At 39.5% G+C, this 25,966-nt stretch overlaps 1 protein-coding gene across 4 annotated transcripts in view; it reads left to right on the top strand.

The window, feature by feature from the left end:
- The window catches only part of cadpsa (Ca2+-dependent activator protein for secretion a), a 104,407-nt gene that overhangs the window by 70,431 nt on the left and 8,010 nt on the right, over positions 1-25,966 (top strand). For all 4 annotated transcript variants that reach the window (XM_028002990.1, XM_028002987.1, XM_028002991.1 and 1 more), the window contains one exon: positions 8,474-8,581. In XM_028002990.1, coding sequence (XP_027858791.1) covers positions 8,474-8,581 — 108 coding nt within the window. The remainder of the gene's footprint in view (positions 1-8,473; positions 8,582-25,966) is intronic.

Here is a 25,966-nt window from a genome sequence, read left to right as displayed (position 1 = left end):
ATAACGGTATGACAGAGCTCCACCTTATATTAACAACTATTTTTTGAAGCCTTAAGGAATATGTGATTTCTTCCATCAAATGAATGTCCCAAACTTTTTGTATCCATGTGTTATATGTAGGAGGTCCTGGCTTCAGCCATCTGATAGTTATGCATTTCAATGCTGCTGTGAGCAAGATTCTTAGAAGATATCTATCATCCTTCCTGTCCAATCCATCGGGTATTACTCCCAAAATTGCCACTAAGGGGGTTTTTGGAACATTTCTTCTGAAAATTACCTTGAGAGCTTCAAAAATGTCCTCCCAGAATACACTTAGTTTAGGACAAGCCCAAAAGATATGAGTATGATTTGCATTCTGCGTCCCACAGTTTCTCCAGCATGGACTGGGTTGTGTTGGGTTCATTTTACTGGTTATTGCTGGCGTTCTGAAAAACCGGACTATTACTTTCCATTTGAATTCTCTCCATGTATTAGAATTTGTTGTTAATTGTGCTTCAGTACATATTTCTTCCCATGTGTCTCCTGCTATTGACTCCTGCAATTCAATCTCCCATTTATGCTTTATGTTTGTGGAATCGTGCACATTTATGGACAGAAACAGGTCATATATTTTACTAATTACTTTATCATTTCCCTTTCCCCTTTGTATGTCCATTAGGAAATTTTCTATAGGTGTAGATTCAAGAAGTTTAGTCCAATTGTTCTGTGTCATCACAAAGGTTCTAAGTTGTAAGTATCTATAGAAGTCCGTCTTAGGGAGGCCAAATTCACTTTTTATCTGTTCAAAGGTTTTGAAATTCCCCTTATTAATTAATTGGTGGATATGAGATAGCCCATAATTAGACCAGTTTTTGAACCCAGAATCTAAGTTGTTCGGTGTAAATGTCTTCATATATCCTATATTTGATAAAAGTGAAATCTGTTTTGATAATTTAAAAGCCGATTGTATTTTGTTCCAAACTTTGAGGGTGTTTTTTTGTCCAGATTGTCATTTCCTTTGCAGGAGTATCTAAGAAAGGTAATGTTTGTAGTGGTATTGAGCACCTGCTTTCCTCTATTTCCAGCCAACGAGTATCTGCACTATTCTGTAGCCATACTAATAAGGGTTTAAGTTGTGCAGCCCAGTAATAATATTTTAAGTTTGGGAGTTTGAGGCCCCCTTTGGGTTTAGGTAACTGCAGGGTTTTCAATCTGATTCTAGGTCGCTTTTTTTGCCAAATGAATCCAGTTATCATTTTATCTAAAGTGTCAAAGGTAGATTTGGGAATCTCCACCGGTAGCATCTGGAATAGATAGAGTAGTCTCGGTAAAACGTTCATACGGATACTTTCAACACGCCCTATCAGAGAGATAGGGAGTGTATCCCAACGCTCCAGGTCATTTTTAATGACTCGCAGAAGTTTGCTATAGTTTGCCTCATAGAGGTCACATAGAAGTGGAGGTATTTGAATACCCAGATATTTGATACCGTTCTTGGGCCACTTAAAGCCACTCTGTACTTTTATGAAGTCTGAAATTGTGCCATTTACATCCATAGCTTCCGTCTTTTCTATGTTGATTTTGTAGCCTGAGTAAAATCCATATTGAGAGATGAGCTCTTTCAGGTGGGGGATTGTTGATTTAGGTTCTGTCAAATACAATAATACATCATCAGCATATAATGAGATTTTGTGTACTTCCTTGTTAATTTCTATCCCTTTAATATTAGCATCATCTCTAATGATTTGGGCTAACGGTTCAATACTAATGGCAAACAGAAGGGGTGAGAGCGGGCACCCCTGTCTGCACCCCCGTTCTAATGAAAATCTAGCAGACCTAAAGCCATTAACTTTAACTGCTGCCTGTGGAGAGGAGTAAAGTGTTTGCACCCAGTCAACAAAATGTGGGCCAAATCCAAAACATTTCAAAGTATGAATTAAGTATTTCCAGGACACTCTGTCAAACGCCTTTTGGGCATCTAAGGATATGATTGCTGATTCAATCTTTCTCTCTTTTTGAACGCTTGTTATGTTTAGTAAGCGCCTTAGATTGTCAGCATAGTACCTGCCTACAATAAATCCTGTCTGATCGGGATGTATGATTTGGGTGATGAATTTGTTAAGTCGTCTTGCTAGGATTGCTGTGAGTATGCGTGAGTCTGTATTCAACAGTGATATAGGTCTATAGGACTGGCAGTCTGTAGGATCCTTACCCTCTTTGTGGATTACTACTATAGTGGCTTCTGTCCAAGATGGTGCCATAGTTTTGGATTTTAAAGCATGGTGATATGCTTTTAATAGCAGGGGGGCCAGAAGATCTAGAAAGGTTTTATAAAAGTCGTTTGTAAATCCATCTGGGCCTGGACTTTTGTTGTTCTTAAGTGATTTAATTATCTGCTTGATCTCCCATTCCTCAATCAGTTGATCTAAGTTCAACGCCGCCTCATCCGTTAAGTGGTTCAATTTTATATTATTTAAAAAATCTGTGAGCTCTTGGTCATTATTACAGGTATCGGTGTTTGTATATAATAATTTGTAAAATTTTGCAAAGGCCTCTGCTATTTTGTCAGGTCTTGTCTCAATAGACTCTTGGGATTTTATTTTATGAACCATGTTGGAGGACTGTTGTTTCCTCAATCTAAATGCCAATAACCTACTAGCCTTCTGGCCATATTCATAATATTTTTGATTAGTGAACCTCAAGTTGCCCTCTACTTTATCTGACAATAAGCTGTTTAGTTGTCTGCGGGTTGCATTTAATTCCTTCAAGATTTTAGCTGAAGCGTGTCTTTTATGTTTAAGCTCTAATTCTTTAATTTTGTCCTCCAAATCTTTTTGTTTAGCATTCTTCTGTTTTTTCCTCGCAGATGTGAAGGATATTATGCGGCCCCGAAGGAATGCTTTGGCACAGTCCCATAATATCAGAGGTGTTGTTTCTGTAGATGTATTAGTTTCTAGGTATATCTTGAGCTCCTCTGTAATAAATGCAATGAATACCTTGTCGTTAAGCAGGGACGTATTAAGCCTCCATTGTTTAGATGTTAACCTGTGTCCTATATTCCATTTTAATAAGATAGGTGCATGGTCAGAAATAGTAATAGGTAATATTTCAATATCTACTATTCTATGCAGTTCTGACTTTGGGATAAAGAAATAGTCGATCCTAGAGTAGGAGGCATGACTGTTTGAGTAGAAAGTAAAGTCTTTAGTTCTGGGAAACCTGCTTCTCCATACGTCTACAATACCCGTCTCTATAATTTGATGTTTAAGCATCCTACTCATTCTAGAGAGGGGGGTTTTTGGAGTGGGTAATCTGTCCAATATTTGTGACAGAGTACAGTTGAAGTCCCCACCCAGCAACAACAGCCCAGTACTGTGCTGTAATATTACCTTAAACAGTGACTTTATGAAATCAGGCGCATCCGTGTTGGGTGCATACACATTTACAAGCGATACTTCTATGCCATCAATTGTACCATTAACTAATACATATCTTCCCTCTGTGTCTCTATGTAGCAACGTTTGTGTGAAATTAATCTGCCGGTGCACAAGTATGACAACACCCTTTTTTTTCCCCGACTGGTGGGATGAGTAGAAAGCCTTATCTGCCCAAGATTTTTTTAATTTTTCATGCTCTGTATCAGATAGATGAGTTTCTTGCAAAAAAGCAATGTGACAGTTGATTTGTTTTAATTGATTCAATATTTTCTTTCTTTTGGCTGGATTGTGGAGCCCTTTTACATTATAAGTTACGATTTTAAGTGGGTCACCCATTATCTCTATGTGGTCTATGTTTAGACATCTCAGAATATATCATAAACGGCAACAAACCCTTTATGCATAACACTGTCTTATCTGTGTGGGGTCTAAGGAATATGTACAGAATGTCCACAAAACCAAACAGGGAGGGATAAAGCAAATTTTTGACAACTGTGACCAGCATTTCTAGTCTAACAAAATGAGTATGAGCAAGTAATGAGGCAAAATGATAATAATAACAGAAACAAAATAAGTTTGCAAAAAGAATTTCCGCAGGGTCCCCGGGGAACAGAGGGATCCGAACTAGAAAAACATAGAACAGGTAAATACAATGTTTGAATATTTGGGACATAGTCCCCAGCAGCTAAAATGAGCCGCTAAAGTGCACAACCAAGATTGAATATATGTGCAGTAGGTGCGCTTAGATATGTACACAAGGTGGGAAGTAAGCTAAAGTCATAATGGGGAAAATAATATAACCACGTAAGCTTCAAATATACTGCAGAAACTCCTGCAAATCCTAAAAAAGAAATCTAAAATAAAACAGCGTATTTGCTCCTATCGTTGAAGTCTATAGATTTATCATCATAAACCTTATAAAGAGAGCTATATGAACGTTAGCCATAACAATGAGATATTTTCTAATATTATTGTCTCTATAGGCTAACTGTACCTTTATTCGGCTGACTCTGTTGGAGTGATATTGTTCCGGACGTATTCCATAGCCGTTTTGGGGTCGAGGAACTCCTTTTCTTCATTATGATATGTAATCCGAAATCGGGCCGGATAGAGGAGGCCGTAGCGGACCTCCTTGATGCCCCGCAGCGCCCTCCGTACCTCCGTGAAGGTGGCTCTTGCTTTGGCTACGCTGGGCGTGTAATCGGGGAAGAAGGCGACACGGTGACCATTGTGAAAAAGCGGAGCTCTGCCCCGGGCTCTCCTCAGGATCTCCGCCGCGTCCCCGTCATGATGTAATTTAGCGATGATGACTCTTGGTGTCTCACGGTCCCTGGGTCCTCTCCCGGTGAGTGTACGGTGTGAGCGGTCCACCTTTATGTCTCGGTCCATCTGCAGAACTTCTTTGATGATTTTTGCCACAGCTTGTGGGGAGCTGGAGCCAGGACGTTCTTCAATGCCCGCTATACGGATATTAGACCTTCTCATTCTCCCCTCTAGATCTTCACATTTATCTTTGAGCGTTGACATTTCCTTCTGTAAACTTGTTACAGTAGACTGTAGTGAAGTAACCTCGTCTGACCACGTTGATAGGCCGCCCTTTAAGTCCAGGACGTCCGTCTTTATAATATCCATTTCAGCTTGTATGGCCTTTGAGTTGTTAGCAATTTCGGAACGTACCGCTTGCAGTTCGGATCTTATAGCTTGGAAATCTTCCGCTAATGCGCCTTTAAGCTCGTCTCTTATCACTTTAGCGATATCTCCTCTCAGTGACAATAAGATGTCCGCTTTCATTTCTTCATTACTCATATTTGGCCCGTCAGACCCAGTGGTTGTCGGTGGGTCAGCGTCGCCTGTTGCCCGCTGTCTCGTGGTCCTAGCAGGCCTTGTAGCATTAGCATCGCTTCCGCATCTATACTTTTGCAGTTTTTCGGCCATTCAGGATGATTATGTTCGATTGTCCAGCTGTTTATGACCGTAAGGTTTTCTCTCCAATTTTTCAACAGATATTACCGTGGTTAATGCTGTTTTATTTCCTCTTTTTTTATGTAATTAAAACGGATTTTGCAGGAGCTCTGAAAAGTACGTCCTACGCCATATCTTGCTCACCAGCGCCCCCCGGCATAGTGTCTTAACAAGCAACTGAACACATGCAATGTGAAGAAAATGTGGAATTAGGTCCAGCATGGAGGTACTTGAAGAGAATACTTTTTGATAACTCGGAAAGCTCGACTGAATCAAAACGTTCCAAAGAGATCAGGTTCTACAGTTACATTCAGGATAACGGCAAAAGTTTTATTTTTAGTAGACTCAATTTTACTTATGAAGAATTATTACATTGTACTAGATGAAAATGTTCTCCACAGAAATTTGATCACAAAATTTTTTATATTTCTTTATTTTTTTTAATGATGTAATATTACAAAAAGTTACAAAATAATTTATATTGTTTTTGTTGGGGGTTTTTTCTTTGCAGTTTTTCAAAATGCTTTTACTTTGTTACATTGTTCCTGGTCCTGAACTTCTAGTTCAGAGACTTTTGTGGTGCGATTACATTCCCAAATTACTAAGACCTTCCACTAAAATTCAAACTGACTTGAAATAAAATCTCCAGCTTATGTCACCAAATAAGAAAATATCTTGATACAGATGAACATTACATCTGAATTGGTTAATAAGTTTAATTTAATGTCTCAATGTCTCACATTTTCCTTATTTTGCCAAGAAAAATAGTTAGTTGCTATACAGAGTAGAATCATTAGTTGCTAGACAGAGAAAAGCATATTTAATGGTTGGGATGAGAATATTATCTTTACTTGAAGCAAGCGTAGCCACCAGATTTTTGTGTCACTAAACACATTTGGCCGCAGAACGTGTTTATGATAATTAGTTGCTTATGTAATCCAAACCTCAATATCTGTTTTTATTTATTATTTTTGTTGTTGTTGTACTATATTACATTTTAATTACCCAAGAGTAATTTTTAGAGCTTCTCAGATGAGAACTATAAAAATGTAGAGACAAATAAAATAAAGCACTTTGTATTTATTGATTTTTTTTTTTAGAAAATTCACACATGCAACTAAAACGCTCCTTAAGAACGTTGCAGTTTAGTAAATCCAGTTCTAGAGTGATGTCTTGAAAACTTCTGTAAACCTGAAAATCTCAGTGATTGAAGGGAATTTCCTCCTAAGCAGTTCTCATTGCATGTTTGTTTTTTTCCCATTGTGCATGTGTAAATATTTGACCATGATTTCGCATGGAATACCAGAATCCAGATGGTAGCTTTTGTCATATTTCTTTTTTGTCAAACGTCCCCATGTTTCCTCCCCAAATGACAATTCATTTGCATGTGGCCAGACACTGGCAGGCAGCCATGACGCGTGCTTCGCTCTTTCAGCGCAACATACATCACGAGTCAGTGTTGGACAACACATGCCACTTCTGCTGTCAGGTTGGCGCTGAGGATTTGTTAATTTGACTGTGTTCACATCAGATTTCCATTCGCTGCCAACACTTCGGCCATTGCAACAAATTTTAAATTAATGCCTTGCAAATAGGCACTGTGTATGCTAGTAGGGGCTCACAGTTTCTGGCCTTGCATGCAAATCGTGTTACAGTTGTATCCCTGATGCATGGAAAGAGAGTTTCGCTGACAAAATGATTTCTTTTGATGTGTCTGCACAGGTTTGATTAGCAAAGGCTTTTCATAAGAGAAATCCCAGATTTACATGGAGTTATATGGTCTATAGTAGTGAGGTGTTCAGAGATGAATTCGTCCTTCATGTTCTAGGGCAGTGGTGTTTTCAAAGTGGGTCCTCGAGGGCCGGCATCCTGCAGGTTTTAGTTCTCTCCCTGGTTTAACGCGCCTGGATCAAATGATGGCTCGTTAGAAGGCCTAAGTAGAACATTGACATGGAGAAAAGATTGTTACTACCACCAGGGAGGGAACTAAAACATGCAGGGTGCCGGCCCTCGAAGACCCACTTTGAACACCACTGTTCTAGGAAAAACCAAACCCAATTTAGGGCTCTGGGTATTGTGCAAATTGAATTTAGGTTCATGCGTAGTTTTAGGCACGTACAGGAAATTGCTAAAGCCTTTCTCTAGACAAAGATAAGTCAATACAATATCCTGAACTTGTGTGGTCTGCAAAATCAAATAATTGATGATGTGCAGATTTTTTGACTTGTTGTTGAAGGTTGGGATTTAAGAAAAGAGAACTGGTTTGGTGCAGAACTTGGAGCGTGCTGTGGTGGCGCAGGGGGTTAGCACGCCCCACATTCGGCCTTAGACGACGACCTTTGCCGCATGTCCTCCTTCAAAAAATGGCGCCGGCTCAGCTGGCTGCCTGCAGACGCAGCTCCTGTCGTGTGCTGTAACTGCGAAATAATTTCCCTGCTGGGATGAATAAAGTAAAAATAATAATTATTATTATTATTATTATTAAATGTTGGGGAATGATCCGACAGTCTGAGTGAGGGTTCAAAATGTTTGATGCAGAAAAACATCCCAGGTGAACAAATACTCCGATATTAGTCTGTGCACAGAGCCTTGTGGAACTTTAACTACCTGGTGAATGAAAAAGATTTGTACTCAAATGAGTAAACTGAAAAATCTGCTTTATACCAACCTGTTGTCATTCTGTCTGCTCAGCCTAATTTTGTTTTACTGCAACACTGAGACTGAGCGGGACCAGCATAAAAACAAGTCTATTCTTGCTGCAATGATATAGTTAGGAAATTTCACAGCTTTTTCGGTTTAATGATGATAGCATGCATTAAAACCTTCAGATTAATTTGATATAAATGTTCACTCGACTAATCGGCTAGAATTTCTGCTATATGATCTGTTTTTTTAAAATAGCATTTTAATTAAACCACCTTTGAAAGTATCATGTACATATCCACTTCCCTAAGGATGAATTCATTAGATTTTTTTTAAAAAAGGAGTGTTAATCAAATATCGGATGTGTGTTTATTTTATAAAAGGAAAAGAACATCAAGCTTTAAGTGCATCTTAATCTCCATCTGTGTTTGTTTTTATTTGCTGTCTTGCAGAAGCCAGGGATGGATGTTGCAGACTGCTACGTTACCTTTGTTCGTCATTCCCAGGACATGCTGCGAGAGAAGGTCAATGAGGAGATTTACGTCGAGAGACTTTTTGACGTATGTAAGCTGCAACATATCCACACCCACACTTTACTCAGCAACCGAGTTATGAATGATAGAAATATAGAAATACTTTTGTGAAGCTTTTTTTTATCTTAATAAATTTTCCTTTTATTTATTTTTATATATATATAAATTTTATAGATATCTATATCTATAAAATTGAGGTGTTCACCTTAACTCAGCGGCTTCATGTAGAGAACCGTGCACAAAACATAATTCAGCTTTAGTTAGTGTGTGCTAACATTGAAACTAGTTCCTGTGAAGGTTGCGCTTCCCTGCAGCTATTCTCAAACTGTATGTTCATTGGCCTGCCTCTTTCCATGTGTGCCGCTGTGTTGAATTTAGGCCTTAGGTTTATGCCTTTCTCATTTTGTCTCAGTCCCTGTTTGTGTGACTGTTGTTGATGGAGAGGTGTCTGACACTTGACCGCTGTCTTGCCATGTAGCCCTTTTTTTCCCCTCACCTCGAAGACTGCTGCTGAAATTTGTGTTAGCTTTAGTTTCTTTGTTGTCATTCCAGATCAGTTCTTCCCTCAGTACCAAAGAGGCGTGTGAAGGTGTCAGCAACTGCTCTCTGCGGCCCTGTTGTGCTTTTTTACAATCCATTCTTTTCTCAGATGTTTTTCTTTTTCTTCCCTTTTTCCTTCTGTTTGGTTCAACATGGCAGGAACAATATGAGATTAACATTTAAGTCAAGTCATGTAGGCGTTTATAACTTGTTAAATAACTGCTAAACGCATTTCTTGTACAGGTAAAAGCATTTTTGGTTTAGATACTTGTACTGCATTTCATCGCTCTGTACTTATACATATGTAATAACAAAGTTGAATTAAATTGAATCTAATTTAATCTAAACTAAATGCAAGAACAACATATATATATAAACTTTCATACCGTGGTGGTTATGTTATATCTACATATTACATGAAAGTCAATTTGTTCACTAAAATATCAATATTAAAATAAGTCTTTACTTTTAAATGTCATCATACTTTTTTTTATTCAACACTTTCTTTAACAGTCTTCAAAATATTTAATGTTTGTCAAATGATGACCAAAATTCACTGAGATTGGTCATCTTTTAAATTCAGCAATAAAGTAAAAACCAAGTTGGGATCAGAAAAGTCGACCCAGTTTTAATCTAAACATTTAGAAGCATATTGCTTATGGAAGCAATATATAATATATCTGGTAAGGCTTTTACTATCACTGTGATTATAATTATCATTTTCATTTGTAACTAAGTAATCGTTCTTATATATTGAGTGACTGAATGTGCCATTTGATTGTTTGTGAACAATCAAATGTCGTTTACTTGGAGAATTGCACCAAGTCTTAGTTCATTGTTGGGACACACTAAGAATCTGTGCCTTCCCAGTGGGGACGGTGTGACAGCTTAAGATGCAGTAAAACCGGTGTGCCGTGGTGGCGTAGCGGTTAGCGCGACCCATGTTTGGAGGCCTTGAGTCCTCGACACGGCCGTCGCGGGTTCGACTTCTGGACCCGATGATATTTGCCGCATTTCCCCCCTTTCCTTCCCCCTTTCCTGTCAGCCTACTGTCATATAAGGGACACTAGAGCCCACAACCTGGAGGGGTGCAGTAAAACACTGTTTCTGAACAGCAACAATTTGTGAAGTGCCACTCAGGTTTTCCACATGGGAAAATGTCCAGTTGAAAATGGCTGTGGTCCAAATACTCCCCTCCTTTACAGGATGCATTAGAGAGATATTCAGCTTATAAGAGAGAAATGCCGAATAATAGACATGACTTCTTAATATCTCTCCATCTCAAATGTGGATAAGTTGCAACAAATGAGCATTAACATCTACCATCACATGGCATCACTTTCAGCAGTTTTCTGTTTGCCTCTGGATATCCCTAAAATAGGGTCAACATGGGCTCCCACTAATCCTTGCTTGATAAGGGAACTCATTCCCTCCCTCTGCATTTTTTTATTTATTTTTTATTTACTAACCAAACGAACACCTACCTCCTGATCCATCGTTGCCCAAAGGTTCAAAAAACCCAACATGCTCAGAAAACAGTTTTTGGTCAACATTTTACAATCTATTCTTACTTTTCAAGACTGGATCTGTTTTTACCCAGCAGAATACCCATCTTGTCACCGACTGACAAGATTAGAGTTTTTAAAACCGTAGTGCAGAATAAGAGAGTGCCATACAAAAGAGATTATATTTTAATCAAATCAAGACAGTAAGTCCTCAAAGAGCCATTTGCTTCACTCATTCCTACTAAATCGGACTTGTTTTTTGTGTGTCGTCACACCCTGAAGTACTGGAAAGAATATATCAACTGGAGCATTCATGTTTCCATAAAACTAAAAGTTCAAGAAGGGAGCTGAGACATTGAGGCTAAGCGATGCTGGCAACGCGTTGCTCTAATATCACCACTTCCTTCAGCAACAAGCAACCTAATGCATTACTATTTCCAAACCAGTAATCAAATTAACGTTACTTAAACAAGTCACTGTGCATTTCTATTTTTGTCATCTTTCTTTGTAAGCTGATATATTTTCAGTCTTCTTGCGTCGTGCTGAGTGGCGTCACCAATGGGGCCGCTCACATTATCAGCATAACTCACGTCTATTGGGGATAATTTTGCTGGATGTCGGTGCAGAGATACTAAACGCTCTCATTGATCATAACAGGTTGTTACTGTGTAGTCCATTCTGTGGTGAAGCACAGATGCAAGCAGTGTAAATTAGGGGTAGCCCCCGATTTGCACGCTAAGTTTGCACTGTATCACACCTCCATTCTGTAAAGTTTGTACGAAGCATCTAGCAACACAACCACACACAACAACGGAGGGAGGAAAGAGATCATGCTCTTAGCTGGACATGCCATCACTGGTTTCAGTTTGTGTCAGCTAAATTATGTTTGCTGAACATTCTGTGCTGGTGACAAAGTCCAACCTAACTTCAAAAACACTGTCAAATTTGGAAGAAAAAAAAAAAGAAATAATAATAAATTTTGAGTTGCAGCACGCCACAGGCAAACAGAGAAAGTTCCACCAGGTACTGCGAGGAAGAGAGCTGTGACTAATGCGACTAATGCCGGATGTCCCCCGCCAACCAAACTACACAAACTGGATTTTGGTGCAAACCTGGCCATTATTATTGGCCAGTATTAAACCTGGCCATTTAATACTGGCCATTTCTGGCCAGTATTAATGTTAGGTTGGGTCAAGAAATGTGGTCTTAATTTTTCATCAAAATAAATTTCTTAAAGAAAATGTTTTTAAGATAAACATGAGATGTCAGAAGAAACATTGTTAATGCACTTCCAATAAAGTGAGTATTTGTTGGTGGGAATGGGGGGGTGGGTTATAAGACTCTTGGGTAAATTAAATTAACTCTAACCATGTCTTGCTGCCATTGTCTATACTGTGTGTCACTTTATTTAGGCTTTTGTCATGCATTTAGTGTCAGCCACGCTAAGGTGATTATTTTAAAAGAGCCTATTAGTGCCAATTTATGTGTCAGTGCTCACATCAGACTGACTGGAGTGCGGTGTAAGACTGAATCTTTTCAAAGCAGCAGTGTGTAGCGATGCAGGCATATTGACTAAGTTCTTAAATATTCTCTCAAAGATTCCAGAGTGAAGGAGGAGCACGTGAGAGAATATTTTTTTAAAACAAGTTTTTGGGGAAGTGTGTGTGTCTGATTGTGTGTTATTTGTTCGTGCGGGTGTGTGTGTGTACTTGTATAGATTGCGTATAGGGGATCACTTTCACAACCTTTGCCAACAAAGGGAGGTCATTTGTGTAAAGTGAGGACTTTTTCCCAGTCCTCTGCAATTCTGTTGTGCTCTACTAGATACATTTAAAGGTAAGGTATGACTTAAGCTTCGATAGGGCTGGGAATAGACTGGTAATGGTTAGGGCTGAGGAAAATATTTGGGTGGTTAGTCATAAATGCAGTTACTAAATTAGTGGAAGTCTGTATAGAAGTGTAATTGTGTGTGGGCGTGTGGGTGTGTGTGTGTGTGTGTGTGTGTGTGTGTGTGTGTGTATGAATGGACGTGTTTTGAAAGAGATAAAGTGATAGAAAGAGAGAGATATTCAAGGATGACTCATTCTTTCATCGGCAGCTTAGAAATGTGTTAATCCAATCATTCCACTATGTGTTTTGCAGTTTTGTGAGATTGCTCTGAAAGCAGGTGTGTAAGGCACAATGATTAAACTCTAAATGGGCCTCTGAAATCCCCTTAGCTGCTATAAAGTTGTTTTCTTTTGCGATCTATCATATCCCAAGATCATATTTATGTTTTTCTTTTTTTGAGGAATTTTGTCTCCGAACTGAACAGGTTTGACCCACTGATTAACAAAAAAGAAAAATACACTGGTCACATTTTAAAATGATACTTTGCACTCTTGTGTCCTGAGGTAGGAGTCAGTGATCTCTTTTTCAAAGGATTTTGAAGTTGAAACCTGCTTAACTTCACATGTCGAATCTGTAAGAGCACACTAGCTTGATTTTGTCAGAAAAAAAAAAATACTTTGCAACAATACCACGTTATTGTTGCAATCCTCTATTGTTGTCCATCCTCTGTCATCCAGTGACAGAGGATGGAGCTCATTCAGCAGCAGAGCAGGAAGTCGGGATTTGTCCTGTAACTGGTGGGTCGCTAGTCCGAAACTGCAGTAGTCAGTCTGCCCCGGGGCAGCTGTGGCTACAATGTAGCTTATCACCATCAGCGTGTGAAAGAATTGGTGAATAACTGAATGTAGTGTGAAGCGCGTTGGAGTCTTCAAACTTGATAAAGTGCTAAACAATTTGTGTGACATTCTAGATGTCTTAATATTGAATCAGACCCCCGAAACATGTACAATTTGCAACCTTTCTGCATTTGTTTTACTCCAATTATTCATTGTAGAGAAAAAGAATGTTAGTCAAACTTTGGAAGAATTTTGATTTTGTTCTTATAGTAATTTCTTTCTTTGACTTAATTATCAGTACTGTGGTTTTTTTGGCTACTATTTAAAGGTTTTGCACTAATGATGACGATGATTTGCAATAATTTTCTAAAGATGTGTGTGTCTATGATAACTCATTTACACGTGTCAAAAGAATAGGCAAAAAAAATGGATTTTGTTTTTGTCTGCTGCACCCTCACTTGCTCTCCAATCGGTCGCCAGAGAGGCTCAGATTAAAGCAGATGTACTTAAATTGATGGGGGTGGAGGGGGAATTTAGCATTGCACAGACTGGAGATTGCTGATTAAAAAAAAAAAAAGCTTTGCATTTAGTCTGAGCCAAATCCAGCCTCACACTGATACACCACAGCTGTAAAACTGATACCCCTCCCTCCTCGCAATCATCTCACTGCAAGCCAAGCAGGTAGGGTAAATGCAGAGGGGGAAAAAAGCAAGTTAAGAATGAGGAATACACAGATGAGGCTGTTGGCCAGTAAATCTTTGAGCCACCTTGTCGTCGTCCCCCCCCCACTCCGCTTTGCCTCCCGCCCCCTGGAGTTGCAGATACTGGGATTACATCGGTCAATTATACACTTAATCTGTCTTTGCCCAGAGAGGATTAGGAGTGCAGCTCATTGATTGATTTGAAGTATTTCCGTTGACCTTGGATGGTTATCAGACTCGCAAGTGTGGCAAAATTGCACTTGTGCATTAAATCACTTTCGGTTGCTGATGCTCCCGCTTTTCTCGCTGCGTTCACCGACTCGATGCGTGCCACAGGGCAGAAGGGGTCAGATCAAGTTTCAGACGGGACAATTAAAGGTTGTTGTTTCTGCCGCTGCTCTGGTTGTGCCGGGGTTGGGGTAGGGGGTTGATAATTACTGGGTGGTGTGACACAGAATGCCAGAAGACAGTCGACTGCCGTCACTTGGCTGTCCGGGGACACTTCACCGCTTTACTGTCTTCTGAACTGCCATCTCCCAGCAAAGAGAACAATTTTATAAGACTGATGTCAGGTCACATCACTTGACTTCACTCGTATTTGTAAAGAAAGAACACATTATTGGACACCCTTATCTCAGTGATAAGGCAAAGTTGCACTAAAAGTTTTTTTAAAATTCCATTAAAAGTGTCAATTTTGAATTAAGAGTTTCATTATTTACCGAATGACACTTCATGACAATTGTCATAAAGACTCCTTCATGTCCATAACATGTGTTATGTCATGTTTATGACCGTGTCATGTCAGTCTTATGCACACCCCATCAAATAAAGTGTTACCACAGAATTATAATTCTTAAATCCTAAAAGTTATACATTTCTTTTTATTTCATTTTGGTCATGACGAATGCAAAAAGCACGTATGTCGTTTTCTGTACTTTAACGTTCTCACTTTCTCACAGGGAGCCAGTCCTTCCACTGGCTCCCTGAAGCTCAGAGAATAGACTTTAAAACACTGTTTATTAGTTTATAAATCACTGAATGCCTTAGCACCAAAATACATCAGTGATCTGTGTTTGTTGTATCAACCTTCTAAACCTCTTTAGGTCTTCTGGTTCTAGTCTACTCTTCATCCCCAGAACCAGAACCAAACATGGAGAACCAAAATTCAGTTTTCATGCTCCTTTAATCTGCAACAAACTTCCACAAAAATACTGAAACACTGAGTTGCTTTAAATTAAGGCTAAGAACTCATTTGCTTATAACTGCCTTTGACTAATAATAATAATCTGGATTACAACTTTTTATATCTTCTCTTTGTTTTGCTTCTGCAATGTACCATTCTCTGTTTGTTTATTGTGTTATGGTTTTGACTTTAATTGACATGTTGTTGAATTGAGGATGATGATGTTTTTGAATGTCACAGATGCAAGCTAGCTCCAAGACCTATATTATGCTATAAAACTGATTTTTCTTTGAGATTAATATCCCTGTTCAAAAAGCTACCGTGGACCCCAGGGCTTAGGGACAACTACCTGCAAATAGTTCAAATCTGTGAATACTTGAGACTCCTCAAATACACTTAAAATTATTTCAAACACCAACTATACGTTAATATGGATTAATATTTACGATAAAAAAAATGTCTTGTAAATACCACAGAAGCTTATATGTACCATCTCCGCTCTTGGGGTTAAGCCAGTCATCTGCAAAAAAAAATTAATGACGCTCCAGGATTGGCTGCTTTGCAAGTGCCAGCCAGTAGTATGTAGTATTTCACCCTTCCCAGCTGCATTAACTGTCCCATGAATAATTTGGAGTTAAATTTTAGGTAAAACTCTTTGAATGAGTGAATCCACAAATACTGAACAACTGGATATGGAAACAAGCTTTTCTCCATTTCAGTAACTGTGTATAACATAACATTTAACCATTTAGCTTTGCGAAATGCAGCAGTGACACAAAGTGTTCTTAAATTTTAGACCTGAACAAAATGACTTTTTTTTTTTTATTTGTTTTTCCCGCCTGTGATTAATTAATTGTGTCCTATTAAAATTCTTACTGTAACGAGATTACATCACCAAACAGCAGAAAAAAATGTGTTTATAGGCTGAGTTTACAACAACAAAGAAAACATATCCAGCTGTTGGACTGTATGTGACTATTCAAAACAATCACAAAAGGTTTCACTTCCATTTAATGAAGTCTCTAAGCAGCTTAGTGTGTTTTGTAATTACTGAGAGAATGCATTTTGTTTTCTGCCGTCGTTTTTCTTCAGGGGCGGGGGTGCAGCTAAATCCTCCGTTAGTATTCCCAGATCTGCGCTGCTGAGAGGAAGCGGCTAAGAACACTAAAACCTTGATCATCCTGAGAAGAGGAAAATACAAGTTTAATGGCAACTTATCCTTTGTCGCGCTCCCACTCGTTTATTGATGCGGGCAGGCGGGATGAATTGATCGAAGACACACATGTCATCTCTTCGGTCTCTATCACCCTTTCACAGTTCCCCTCCATTCCTCTTCCCTCTGCCTTATTAAAAAGGGTGGTACGGTGGCATTTGTTTGATTAACTTGTCTGACAAAAGTGACAGCTGCTCATGGGTGTATGTGGATGAGTGGCCCAGCGCCGCTCCTTCTTTGTACATCTGTCAGAGTCGGAGCAGGGCGAGTGGGGTGAAAAGAGACAAATTGGACCCAAAAAGAAGGCCATTCACCTTCCGCAGACCCCCCTCGGTCACTACACCCCTCTAACCCATTCAGGTTCTCGGCGGGGCCCTCAAGTGCTTGCTGGCTTATTCCATTTTCACTCCCCCTATAGAGTTCCCTGAGCCCACAAGTGTTTTAGCCTTCTTTTTTCTTTCCTCAATCCACCCCTAAGCGGCTTTTTGTAAGTAGAATGGCTCACTTTTCTCAGGGCCTGAAGCTGGCAGCTTTTTTTTCCCTTTTATTGTCAACCACAGAGCTTTTCTGTAGCTCATTGTATATTTACTCAATGACTGGTTGCTGACCGTAATTCCAACTGTTTAGTTCCTCACAACATGGCCCCTCAACCCAACCACCCATTGCCCCGATACACAGCCATTCATTCTTCAAGGCACCATGTTTTTATAAAGTTGCTCTTTATTGAGTCTCACTTGCCCGTTGAACTGACACTTGCAGGTAGAGTTCTGAAAGAGACCCAGATTGCCAGCCTGAAATGAAACTCGGATCTGAGATAAACATTTACTTTTCTCCTACGATGCTGTTCCTGAGGTGGCCGGCCATCCTTTTTCCCCTCAGCGCTCCTCAAACCAGCTGCATGGACGCGATGCCCACAAAGCCCATTTTGTTGCCATTCAACTGTGCTCAAACAGCAATGAATTATCAGTTTTGATTGTGCTTTTGATATAAAGGGCAAGAGCTGACAAAGAACTTTGAGTACACTGAGCCCAACGCTAATATTTTTATCATACTTCAGCCAAGGAAGGTAAATATTTTAAGTATTTAATGAAAAAGCCAAAATTGTTATACCTATAATGTCCAACGGGAGTACATGTAAAAGTATTTTGCAACTTTACTTGTTAAAATAAGAGCCAAATGAGTCGTTTGTCCACAAGGTACGATTCTATTGTTAAAACTTTAACAATCACAAACACATCATACCACCTGTCTAACATGGTAAAGAAGTAAATGTGAGTTAGGCAGGTTCGACTCTTTCAGAGCACATGCTGTGTTTGTATGTTTTATTCAACTTAGTGACTCAGTTTTAAATCCATCAGCCATGACTGACTGCTGAGCGTAACGGACATTTTAATAGAACGTTCCAGATGTTAGTTTTACAATATATTCAATGACTCTAATGCAAAAAGTCTCTCATAGATTCAGAGAAATGCTCTGCCGCTCCAAAAAAACCTAAAGATTATTATTTAAGACCTGTCCACTTAAGTTAGTATTTACTTTGTGACAATTCACCTCAGTTGAACTTAAAATCCAGTAACCCAGAGACTAACATGATCTAGTCTATCAAGATGATTCAGACTTCTCCAATACTCAGGAGGCTTCTGCTCAACACAAGAATAGTGTTCATAGAACCAACATCTGCATCTTAAATGCTTCAGCAGTGCTAGTAACAGTGTCACTCTTCCTAACAGGACGTAGGGAAGCTCCTTTCCTCGTGTTCAACCGATGGTGCAACGCTAAACTCCATGAAGGTTTGCGTTTGATTCTGTTGAAGATGTCGGAGGGGGCTAGACTTTTGATTTCTTGCTCTCACTGAGGATTATGCAAGACGTAAAACAAACACGGACTTGGAGATACAACGGATTCATAACATCAATAACAACTGAAGGATTTTTTGCTAATGAACTGAGGGCTTAATGAAGAAGATGACATGAGGAAGGGCAGCTTCCCCCCCAAAAATCAAAGAAGTGACCATTTATTTCTTTTTAAGTCTATGTCCCAGTGGAGGGATCAAAGAAGCAAAAGCAATCTGTAGAAATGATTTTATACTTCCCAGACGATGTGTGGTTGTGCTGCTCTTGTGATTGAAAAGATTTTGGATTGGGTTTTCAATGTGCATTGTAGAAGAGACGGGCCATGGCTAAATGTTTTTTTTTCTGTGCCACACGTTTGATTGAAAATGTTGAAAATACGTTATGAAAATGAGAAATTGTAATATTTAAAAAACACTTAAACATAAAATTTATTTTTCTAAATGAATCCATCCAGGAGCAGTAGTCTAAAAGGGCTAGCATTTTGGGCTTAGCGTATTTTGTACTAGCCGTTTGATGTGTCACCGTTGTGTCGATGTTAGTTATGGTGTAGAATAAGAATATCACCCAGTGCCCAATCCAGAGTCCTGTTCAACTTCTACCAAGAGCTCTATTCTCTGCGGGTCAAGCTTGGTTCTGCTGAACAGACCTGGAGAGACTAGAGCCTGTTGGTGTTGTTAAGGTCAGAGGGGGCGCTAGCTGATGGCTTGTAGCTCAATATAAAAAGCTATGGTAGATGTACCATAGAACTCTTAATAGAGAGCCAGTACTTCGGACTAGAAAGTGATAGAGCAATATAGTCTGTAAGGCAGCATGGGTAGCGTTACACAACGTCTTTGTCCATATTTAAAGAGCCTCCTCCCTCATTAACCTTAATAACTATTATTTATTTCTTTTATCTGTGTGTGACTCTACATGGGGTTGTGTGTGTACACTGGTGTTAGCATGTGTGTAGTGAAAGTGCCAAAGAAAAAAACAGTGTTGCTTTGTGGGACTCAGCAGCCGTCCCCTCTCCTTCACAAGGAAGCCTGTCACTTGGCATTAGCATTGCCGCACCAGCAATCATCATTCCATGCCTCCTGCTAATTGCAGACACAGCTGGGTCTCAGCAGGACATGCTCTCTCTCTCGCTAGCTTCTTCTCTCATAGACACTGAAACAGACACAGCTGGGTGTCAGTAGGACATACGCTCTCTCTCTCTATCTCTCTTTTCCTCTTTGCTGTACTCTCTCATACAGGCTGAAACACAAACACACCCGAAACATATTCTGCTTTAGTTTATCAATGACAAAACACACACTGACTCACCCAGAAAAAGAACTTGATGGTAACTTGCTAACTTCAAAACATTTGACATTGGTGCAGTTAAATTAATAGAAACAAACAAAAATAGTCACCCTTTTTTAGACTCTGTTTATAGATAGATCTCTACATTAAAATGCATTTATTAAAACCTACAGAATAACTGTTCTTAAAAAGAATACAATATGGCTATGTTGGTGAAACAATGTCGATATGCATAGTATACATTTGTTGACCATTTGAAGTGCAGAGCTTGAAAAACAAGCATCATAGTGACAATTATATTATAGTAATGCACTTCTATCTGTACTCTGTTGAATATTGTCAGTTTATGAGGTCATTATGTATAATCTTGTGTTATTTATTGACATATTAATCTATCTATTGTGTGTTTTAAGGTCCCCATGACATCACATAATTTCCTTCCTGAAACTCCTCTTCCTACTGATGGGACCAAAGTGAGTTAAGTCAGTGCAATGTCAATCAAATAGCTATACCAGCCTCCTGTGGTTTCTGTCCTTCTTGGTTGGAGGCATAAAATATTTGAATGCAACTTGGCATGCTGCTACTTGACTATTTAGGCTGATGTTTGCAGAGTAGCCAATCGAGGAGCGACATTCATTTACTGTGGTGCTGATTGGATGCACACCGAAAAGTGGAAATAAGGAAGACTGTAGATGTTAGCTTCTGTGTTAGTGCTAAGATGGCTTCCACCATGCACAATTAGACATATTACAGTATGTCTGGTGTTTGAATTTGTAAAGGGGGGTATTATGCTAAATCGACTGAGTGTTGCTTTGACTCATTCATTGATGTCTGAGAAATCTTTGAAACTCCCATGGCAGCCATGTGATGGCTCATACAATGTGCAGCCTGTGTACCCAAAGCTCTGCCTTGGAGCTACAGACCCCAGCCAAGCTCCCACCCCCAGTGAACACCCCTTTCCCACATCTCCCCCACACTGTTCCATCAGACTAGTGGCAGCAGCAATTGACAAACATCTGGTGGAGCTGTGTGTCTACTGAGCTCCAAAGGATGGTAGAAAACAGGATCAATGGACAGCATGGAGAAGAATTGTTGTGAAGACTTGCTGAAGGGGAAGTGTTGGAAAGATGTCAAATAAAGCTATGATGCAAAGTCAAACTTCCTTTGTCTTTGATATTTACAGGATTTTCATAGCAACTGAAGGTAACATAATTACTTTATTGTTCTATAAAATGGCTCTATGTTCCTTTTACATTGATCACATTGACCCAGCTGCATTTCCAAGTATCCACGCACTGATTTGGGGTTGACGTCTTTGCTCAGGGGCACATCAACAGATCAGAAGTGAACCCACAACTTTTTGATTTCAAGATATTGTGGCTTCAGGTACTTTAAATTATTTGTCTTTATATGGAAACCATTTGCTGGTTATTCATGTCCTCTATCACTCAAGGGTGAATGATTTTTTCCAGAATTGTTCAGCCTTGAGTCTAGACACCATCAGCTGGATTCCAGGCTGTATGACCATGAAATGCTAGGCTAGACTCCAAAAACACACAGTTACTCTTAAAGTAAGTTGATAAGGTCAGGTCCCCCTGAAATTGCCGTTTTTGATCCATAAATGGAAGTGGAATTACCTAATACATAAAATCCAAAACAAAACAAGAACAAGACATTTTAAATTATTTATGTTATTTATATTTAAACAGAAGCATACATAATTAGCTCATTTTGGCCAAATAAAGACACAATCTTGCATGTTCAGCTCCAGTGTACTTAATTAAAACTTAGCCTTCCCCTGCTCCCTTTATAAGAATAGTGCATTGGCCTTAATTTACACCTAATAATGTTTGCTCATCTTGGAGCTACTCTTTTATTCTTATATACAAATGTGCACTCCATAGATTTAGTGATTTTATTTTATTTTATTTTTTACTCAGGAAAGCTTCAAATGAGGTCCTAAAATAACTAAACACATAAACAGACACACATGATTAGCAGAGGCAGAAAGAGGTAGAGTCCCAGGTTGGTTGTAATCCCGCTGTACTCCCTGCAGTGAGGCCCCTCCTTACCTCTAACATTCCTGGCTTTCACAACACAAAAGCTCCATAGTAGCCCCACAAAGGAGAGCCTCTGACCAAACAAATCACTTGCCTTTTATGAGATTCTGTAAGTGTGTGTGCATGTCTTTAAAGGCCATTTCATGGTCTGTTTTAACACATTTAAGAGTAATCTGTGTTAGACGCATTTGCGGTGGATGGCAGAATGAAATGCCAGCCCTATTTGGCATTAATTTTATGTAGAAAAGGAAAGTAGATTTTGTGCACCTGTTAGTCTATTCATACTAGCTTTTAAACTAAATGAGGTCATTTTTGTGTTCAACAAGAGATTAAATGTTTGGGGTTTTTTTGCGCATCATCCATTTATATTTATCAACATATATGGACAGCTATCATCAATGGATTAGAATATTATTGAAAAGTTTGTTTCAGTAATTCACTACGTCAAATGGATCGTATAGATTAATTTTCCTGTTTATTACCATGCTTTTCTGTTTACAGCCAATGAAGACACAGCATTTAAAATGAGAACAGAAATGTGGGTTTGTCATTAGTACCTGCTTAATGACAGTGAGCCTCATGGAAATGCATATTTTAATTAACTGAATATAATTGGACATAGAGGATACAGTGTACCACCAAATCAATATCCTGCACAGTTGTTTTTCCCTTAAAGGAGTTTCAAAAGCTGCCAGCATCCCTCTATCTGTTTCTAATCAGTGCTCTGCTTTTAAGAGAAAAAAATATTGGTGTCTCTGTATCTGTATTTCTTAATGATAGTTTTATTTGCTTTCTTTTTACAACTGCCCATTTCTGCTGTCTACAAAAACATTGAAATATTTCTGGATGTTTGTTCATTACAATGAACTGGGAATAAGTAAATAAATCCATTGGTTTGCACGGCCAGTAGCATTTAGTACTGTGTAGAAAATGTATTCATTTCTAGGCCTGTCGCGATAAACAATAAATCAATTAATCGTACGATAAATTAAAACTATCGACCTCATTTTAATTATCGGCTTTATCGTCTCTTCCGACCTTTTTCTCTTTCTGTTGATGACACTGAATGAAAAAAGGCTCAACTCCGATGCTCTTCACTGACCCTCCCTTCCTCATTTTCTTAGTGTAAAGCCCAGCGCACAGGACACGATCTTAGAGCTGTCGGCCCATTTTCAAAACCTGAGAGACCACAAACTAGCCGACAGAAATCCTAGGTATAACGGTTCGATCGGGTTCGATCCTGCGGTGTGGTGTCCAACAATGGGCACAAAATAATGGCTACAAGTCCAGTGAACTAATTTTAAAACCAGGCTTTAATCAGTGCTTTACTACAATCTACCTGCAATGCATGTGGCTAGTGTCAGTCCTGACTGAATGACAATCATTAGAACCTATTTACGTCACGTTAACGAAGAACAGCTGAAAAGTTACCGGGTTTATCAACTGCGGTAGCAATTTCGCTCCAACTCCTCCCCTTGTCATTTCTATATTCTATATTTGCACGAAATGTTGAATAAATATTAATGTTGTTTCCACAAATCATCTCCAATGTCCTTCTGGTTGCGCCGTGTCAGCTGTTTGGGATTCCCCTCCGTAATCTTCCCTCAGAAAGAAGGAGGAGAATCCCCGCTTTCTGATTGGCTACCTGTCACATTCAACAGGCTGCGTTAAGCTCCCAGTCAGGGAAAACTCCTGATTTAGATCGGAGTGGCCACAACGATCTACCGTAACAAACCACACACTACAGGATGATCGGTTATGAAATCGCAAGCGACAATCTTAGAACGGCCAACGTTCTAAGATTGTAGTAAGGGGAAAAATCAGGGCAAAAAATCATGTAGTGTGAACTATTGCATCAGGTAGTCGGATTTGCCCATTTTCTCTATTTAAATCTAATGATTACTATTTTATTTTGTTTATCAGTTCCAGTGTTTAGTGTTCTTTTGAATATAAAGTGTATCTATCTTTGGCAGGAAATTACATGCATTATTACGTAATTTCCATTAAATCAGTGTAAAAAGGTCTTCAAACAATATTATCCTTTACCGCAATAATTTTTGAGTCAGTTAATCGCTCAGCAAAATTTGTTATTGTGACAGGCCTATTCATTAGCTGCTTTTCATCAGCGTAAATGCTACAAGTCTGAGGTACAGAGTGATCTGGAGCTGGTTTTAATCCAGGATGTCTGCCTTCATCTTTCCTTCTATCCCTACCAGTCTGCCAATTTCTGCCGCTGCAAATCATCCCAATAGCATGATGCTGCCTCCACCATTCTCAACTGTAGAGATGGTGGAGTTACCGCTAAACATCTCTGGCATTCAATCTTTGTTCAAGAGTTCAATCTTTGTCTCAAAAGGCCAGGGCGTCCTTCATTTGCTTTTTTAGCAAACTCCACATGGCTGCCACATGCCACATGGATGTGACTTTTATTAAGTCTTGTGGTCTTGTCTGACCACTCCACCAAACAGGCCTGATTGGTGGACTGATTCAAAGATGGTTGACCTTCTGGAAGGTTCTCCTCTCTCCACAGAGGAACGCTGGAGCTCTGACAGAGTGACCATCAGGTTCTTGGTCACCTCCCTAAGGCTCTTCCCTGCCAATCGCTCAGTTCAGATGGCCAATCACCTCTGGGAAGAGTCATGCTGGTTTCTAACTTCTTCCATTGACCAACGATGTAGGCCACTGAACTCAATGGGACTTTCAAAGTAGCAGAAATGTTTCTGGATTCTCACCCTGTGACTCAGGACAGTCCTGTCTCAGAGGTCCGCAGACAATCCTTTGACTTTATGTTTGCTGTTTGACGGTGCTGTCAACCGTGGGACCTCATATAATCAGTCGTGTGCCTTTCCAAGCGAAGTCCAAGCAACAGAATTCACCACAGGTGGACAACATTTAAGCTATGGAAACTTCTCAAGGATGATTAGCGACATCTCAAGTTTGAGCTTCTTGGCAAAGGCTGTGAATGCTTACAATTCCATGATTTTCTATTTTTTTAAATAAGGTTGCAAACGTCAAAATGCATTTTCCACCACAACATTTGGGGTATCTGTGCAAAACAATTTTGAGGAGAGAGATTAATTTAAAACAATTTGAAATAAGGCTGTAAGATAAAGTGAACATGTTCCAGATGCACACCATTTTAACTCAAGATGCCACTGCTTATGCTGCAAACTATGTTTACCCCTGACTGAAGCCATCAGCAGAGTACTTGAAAGCACACTTGGAGCACTAAAGTGTGTGTCCCCACCAAACACATGGGCACATTGGATCTCTGATTAACTTTGGATGTCATATTGATCTAATAAGCAGCAGACTTCCTGTTAGGACTGACATCAGGCCATTTAAAAGAGATTAGAGGGATGTGGGGAGGAAGATGGACAGGTGTACCATTTTTTTTTTTTTTGCATCATGCTCCCTCCCTTCTTTCCCCAAGACTAAAGTGCTGTGTGAAAATTTGGGTGTGAAAACAAGTGAGGTTTTGGTGTGTGGCTGCGTCTTGGGGTTTCAGTCGGAGCTATGAACTGGTGTCAGATGGGGGCAGGAGGTCGCTCTCCCAGCTCTCACTCAAAGGGGGATGGACTAGCAGATGTAGATTTGTGTATATGAGAGTGTGTAGGGGTGTGCGTGCGTGCGTGTGTGTGTAGGGGTGTTCTGTCATTTCTCACCTTGTAAGGCCCATTTATGATGCTAATACTACATTGTGAGGACCAACTGCTCCTTATGGGGCCCAAATCCCAGTTGTCATAAAAAAGAAGTGCTGTTTTTGGGTTAGGGGTTATGTTTAGGACTAAGGTGTGAATTGAACTTAGGTTGAGTTTAGGGTTAGTCATGTACAGGTAATGGTTAGATTTAGGATAAAGGTTAGGGTTAGGCTATAGAAATGAATGAAAAATTAATGGATGTCAATGGAAACTCCTTGTAAAAATAGAAAGACACACTGCGCGCGCGCGTGTGTGCGTGTGTGTGTGTTGCAATGGCATGTATGTCGCCTGTGTGTAGGTAGGATTTCATCACAATGTTCTGAAGTGTCAAAACACACAAATGCACACACAGATAATGCGGCTGAAGACGCATGGAAGCTTTCCTCAGATGGAGCTTGTTAGAATGTCACAGATTTGATCCCTGTTGGGTTATGGCATTATTTATTCAGAGCCATATTACGCTTGTTTTGGCTGGCAGGAGGTGCTAGCCCCCTGCTGATCTTCATGCGGCCTATTTAATACAACATCAGATAATTTCTCTGCCCCCATGTTAACATCTTTATTTCTTAATGTCATCCTACTCCTATTGTTCATATTATTTTTATTTATTGTACATGTATACAAATGTATATAGTTGCGGGTAGCTTGACTGTATATTAAGGATAGGTTAGGAAAGTCTAGCTTCCACATGTGAAGAAAGTTGACT

The sequence above is a fragment of the Xiphophorus couchianus genome, chromosome 20 (genome assembly GCF_001444195.1).
Source record: "Xiphophorus couchianus chromosome 20, X_couchianus-1.0, whole genome shotgun sequence".
Classification (NCBI taxonomy): Eukaryota; Metazoa; Chordata; class Actinopteri; order Cyprinodontiformes; family Poeciliidae; genus Xiphophorus; species Xiphophorus couchianus.
This window is presented reverse-complemented; position numbering and strand designations above follow the sequence as displayed.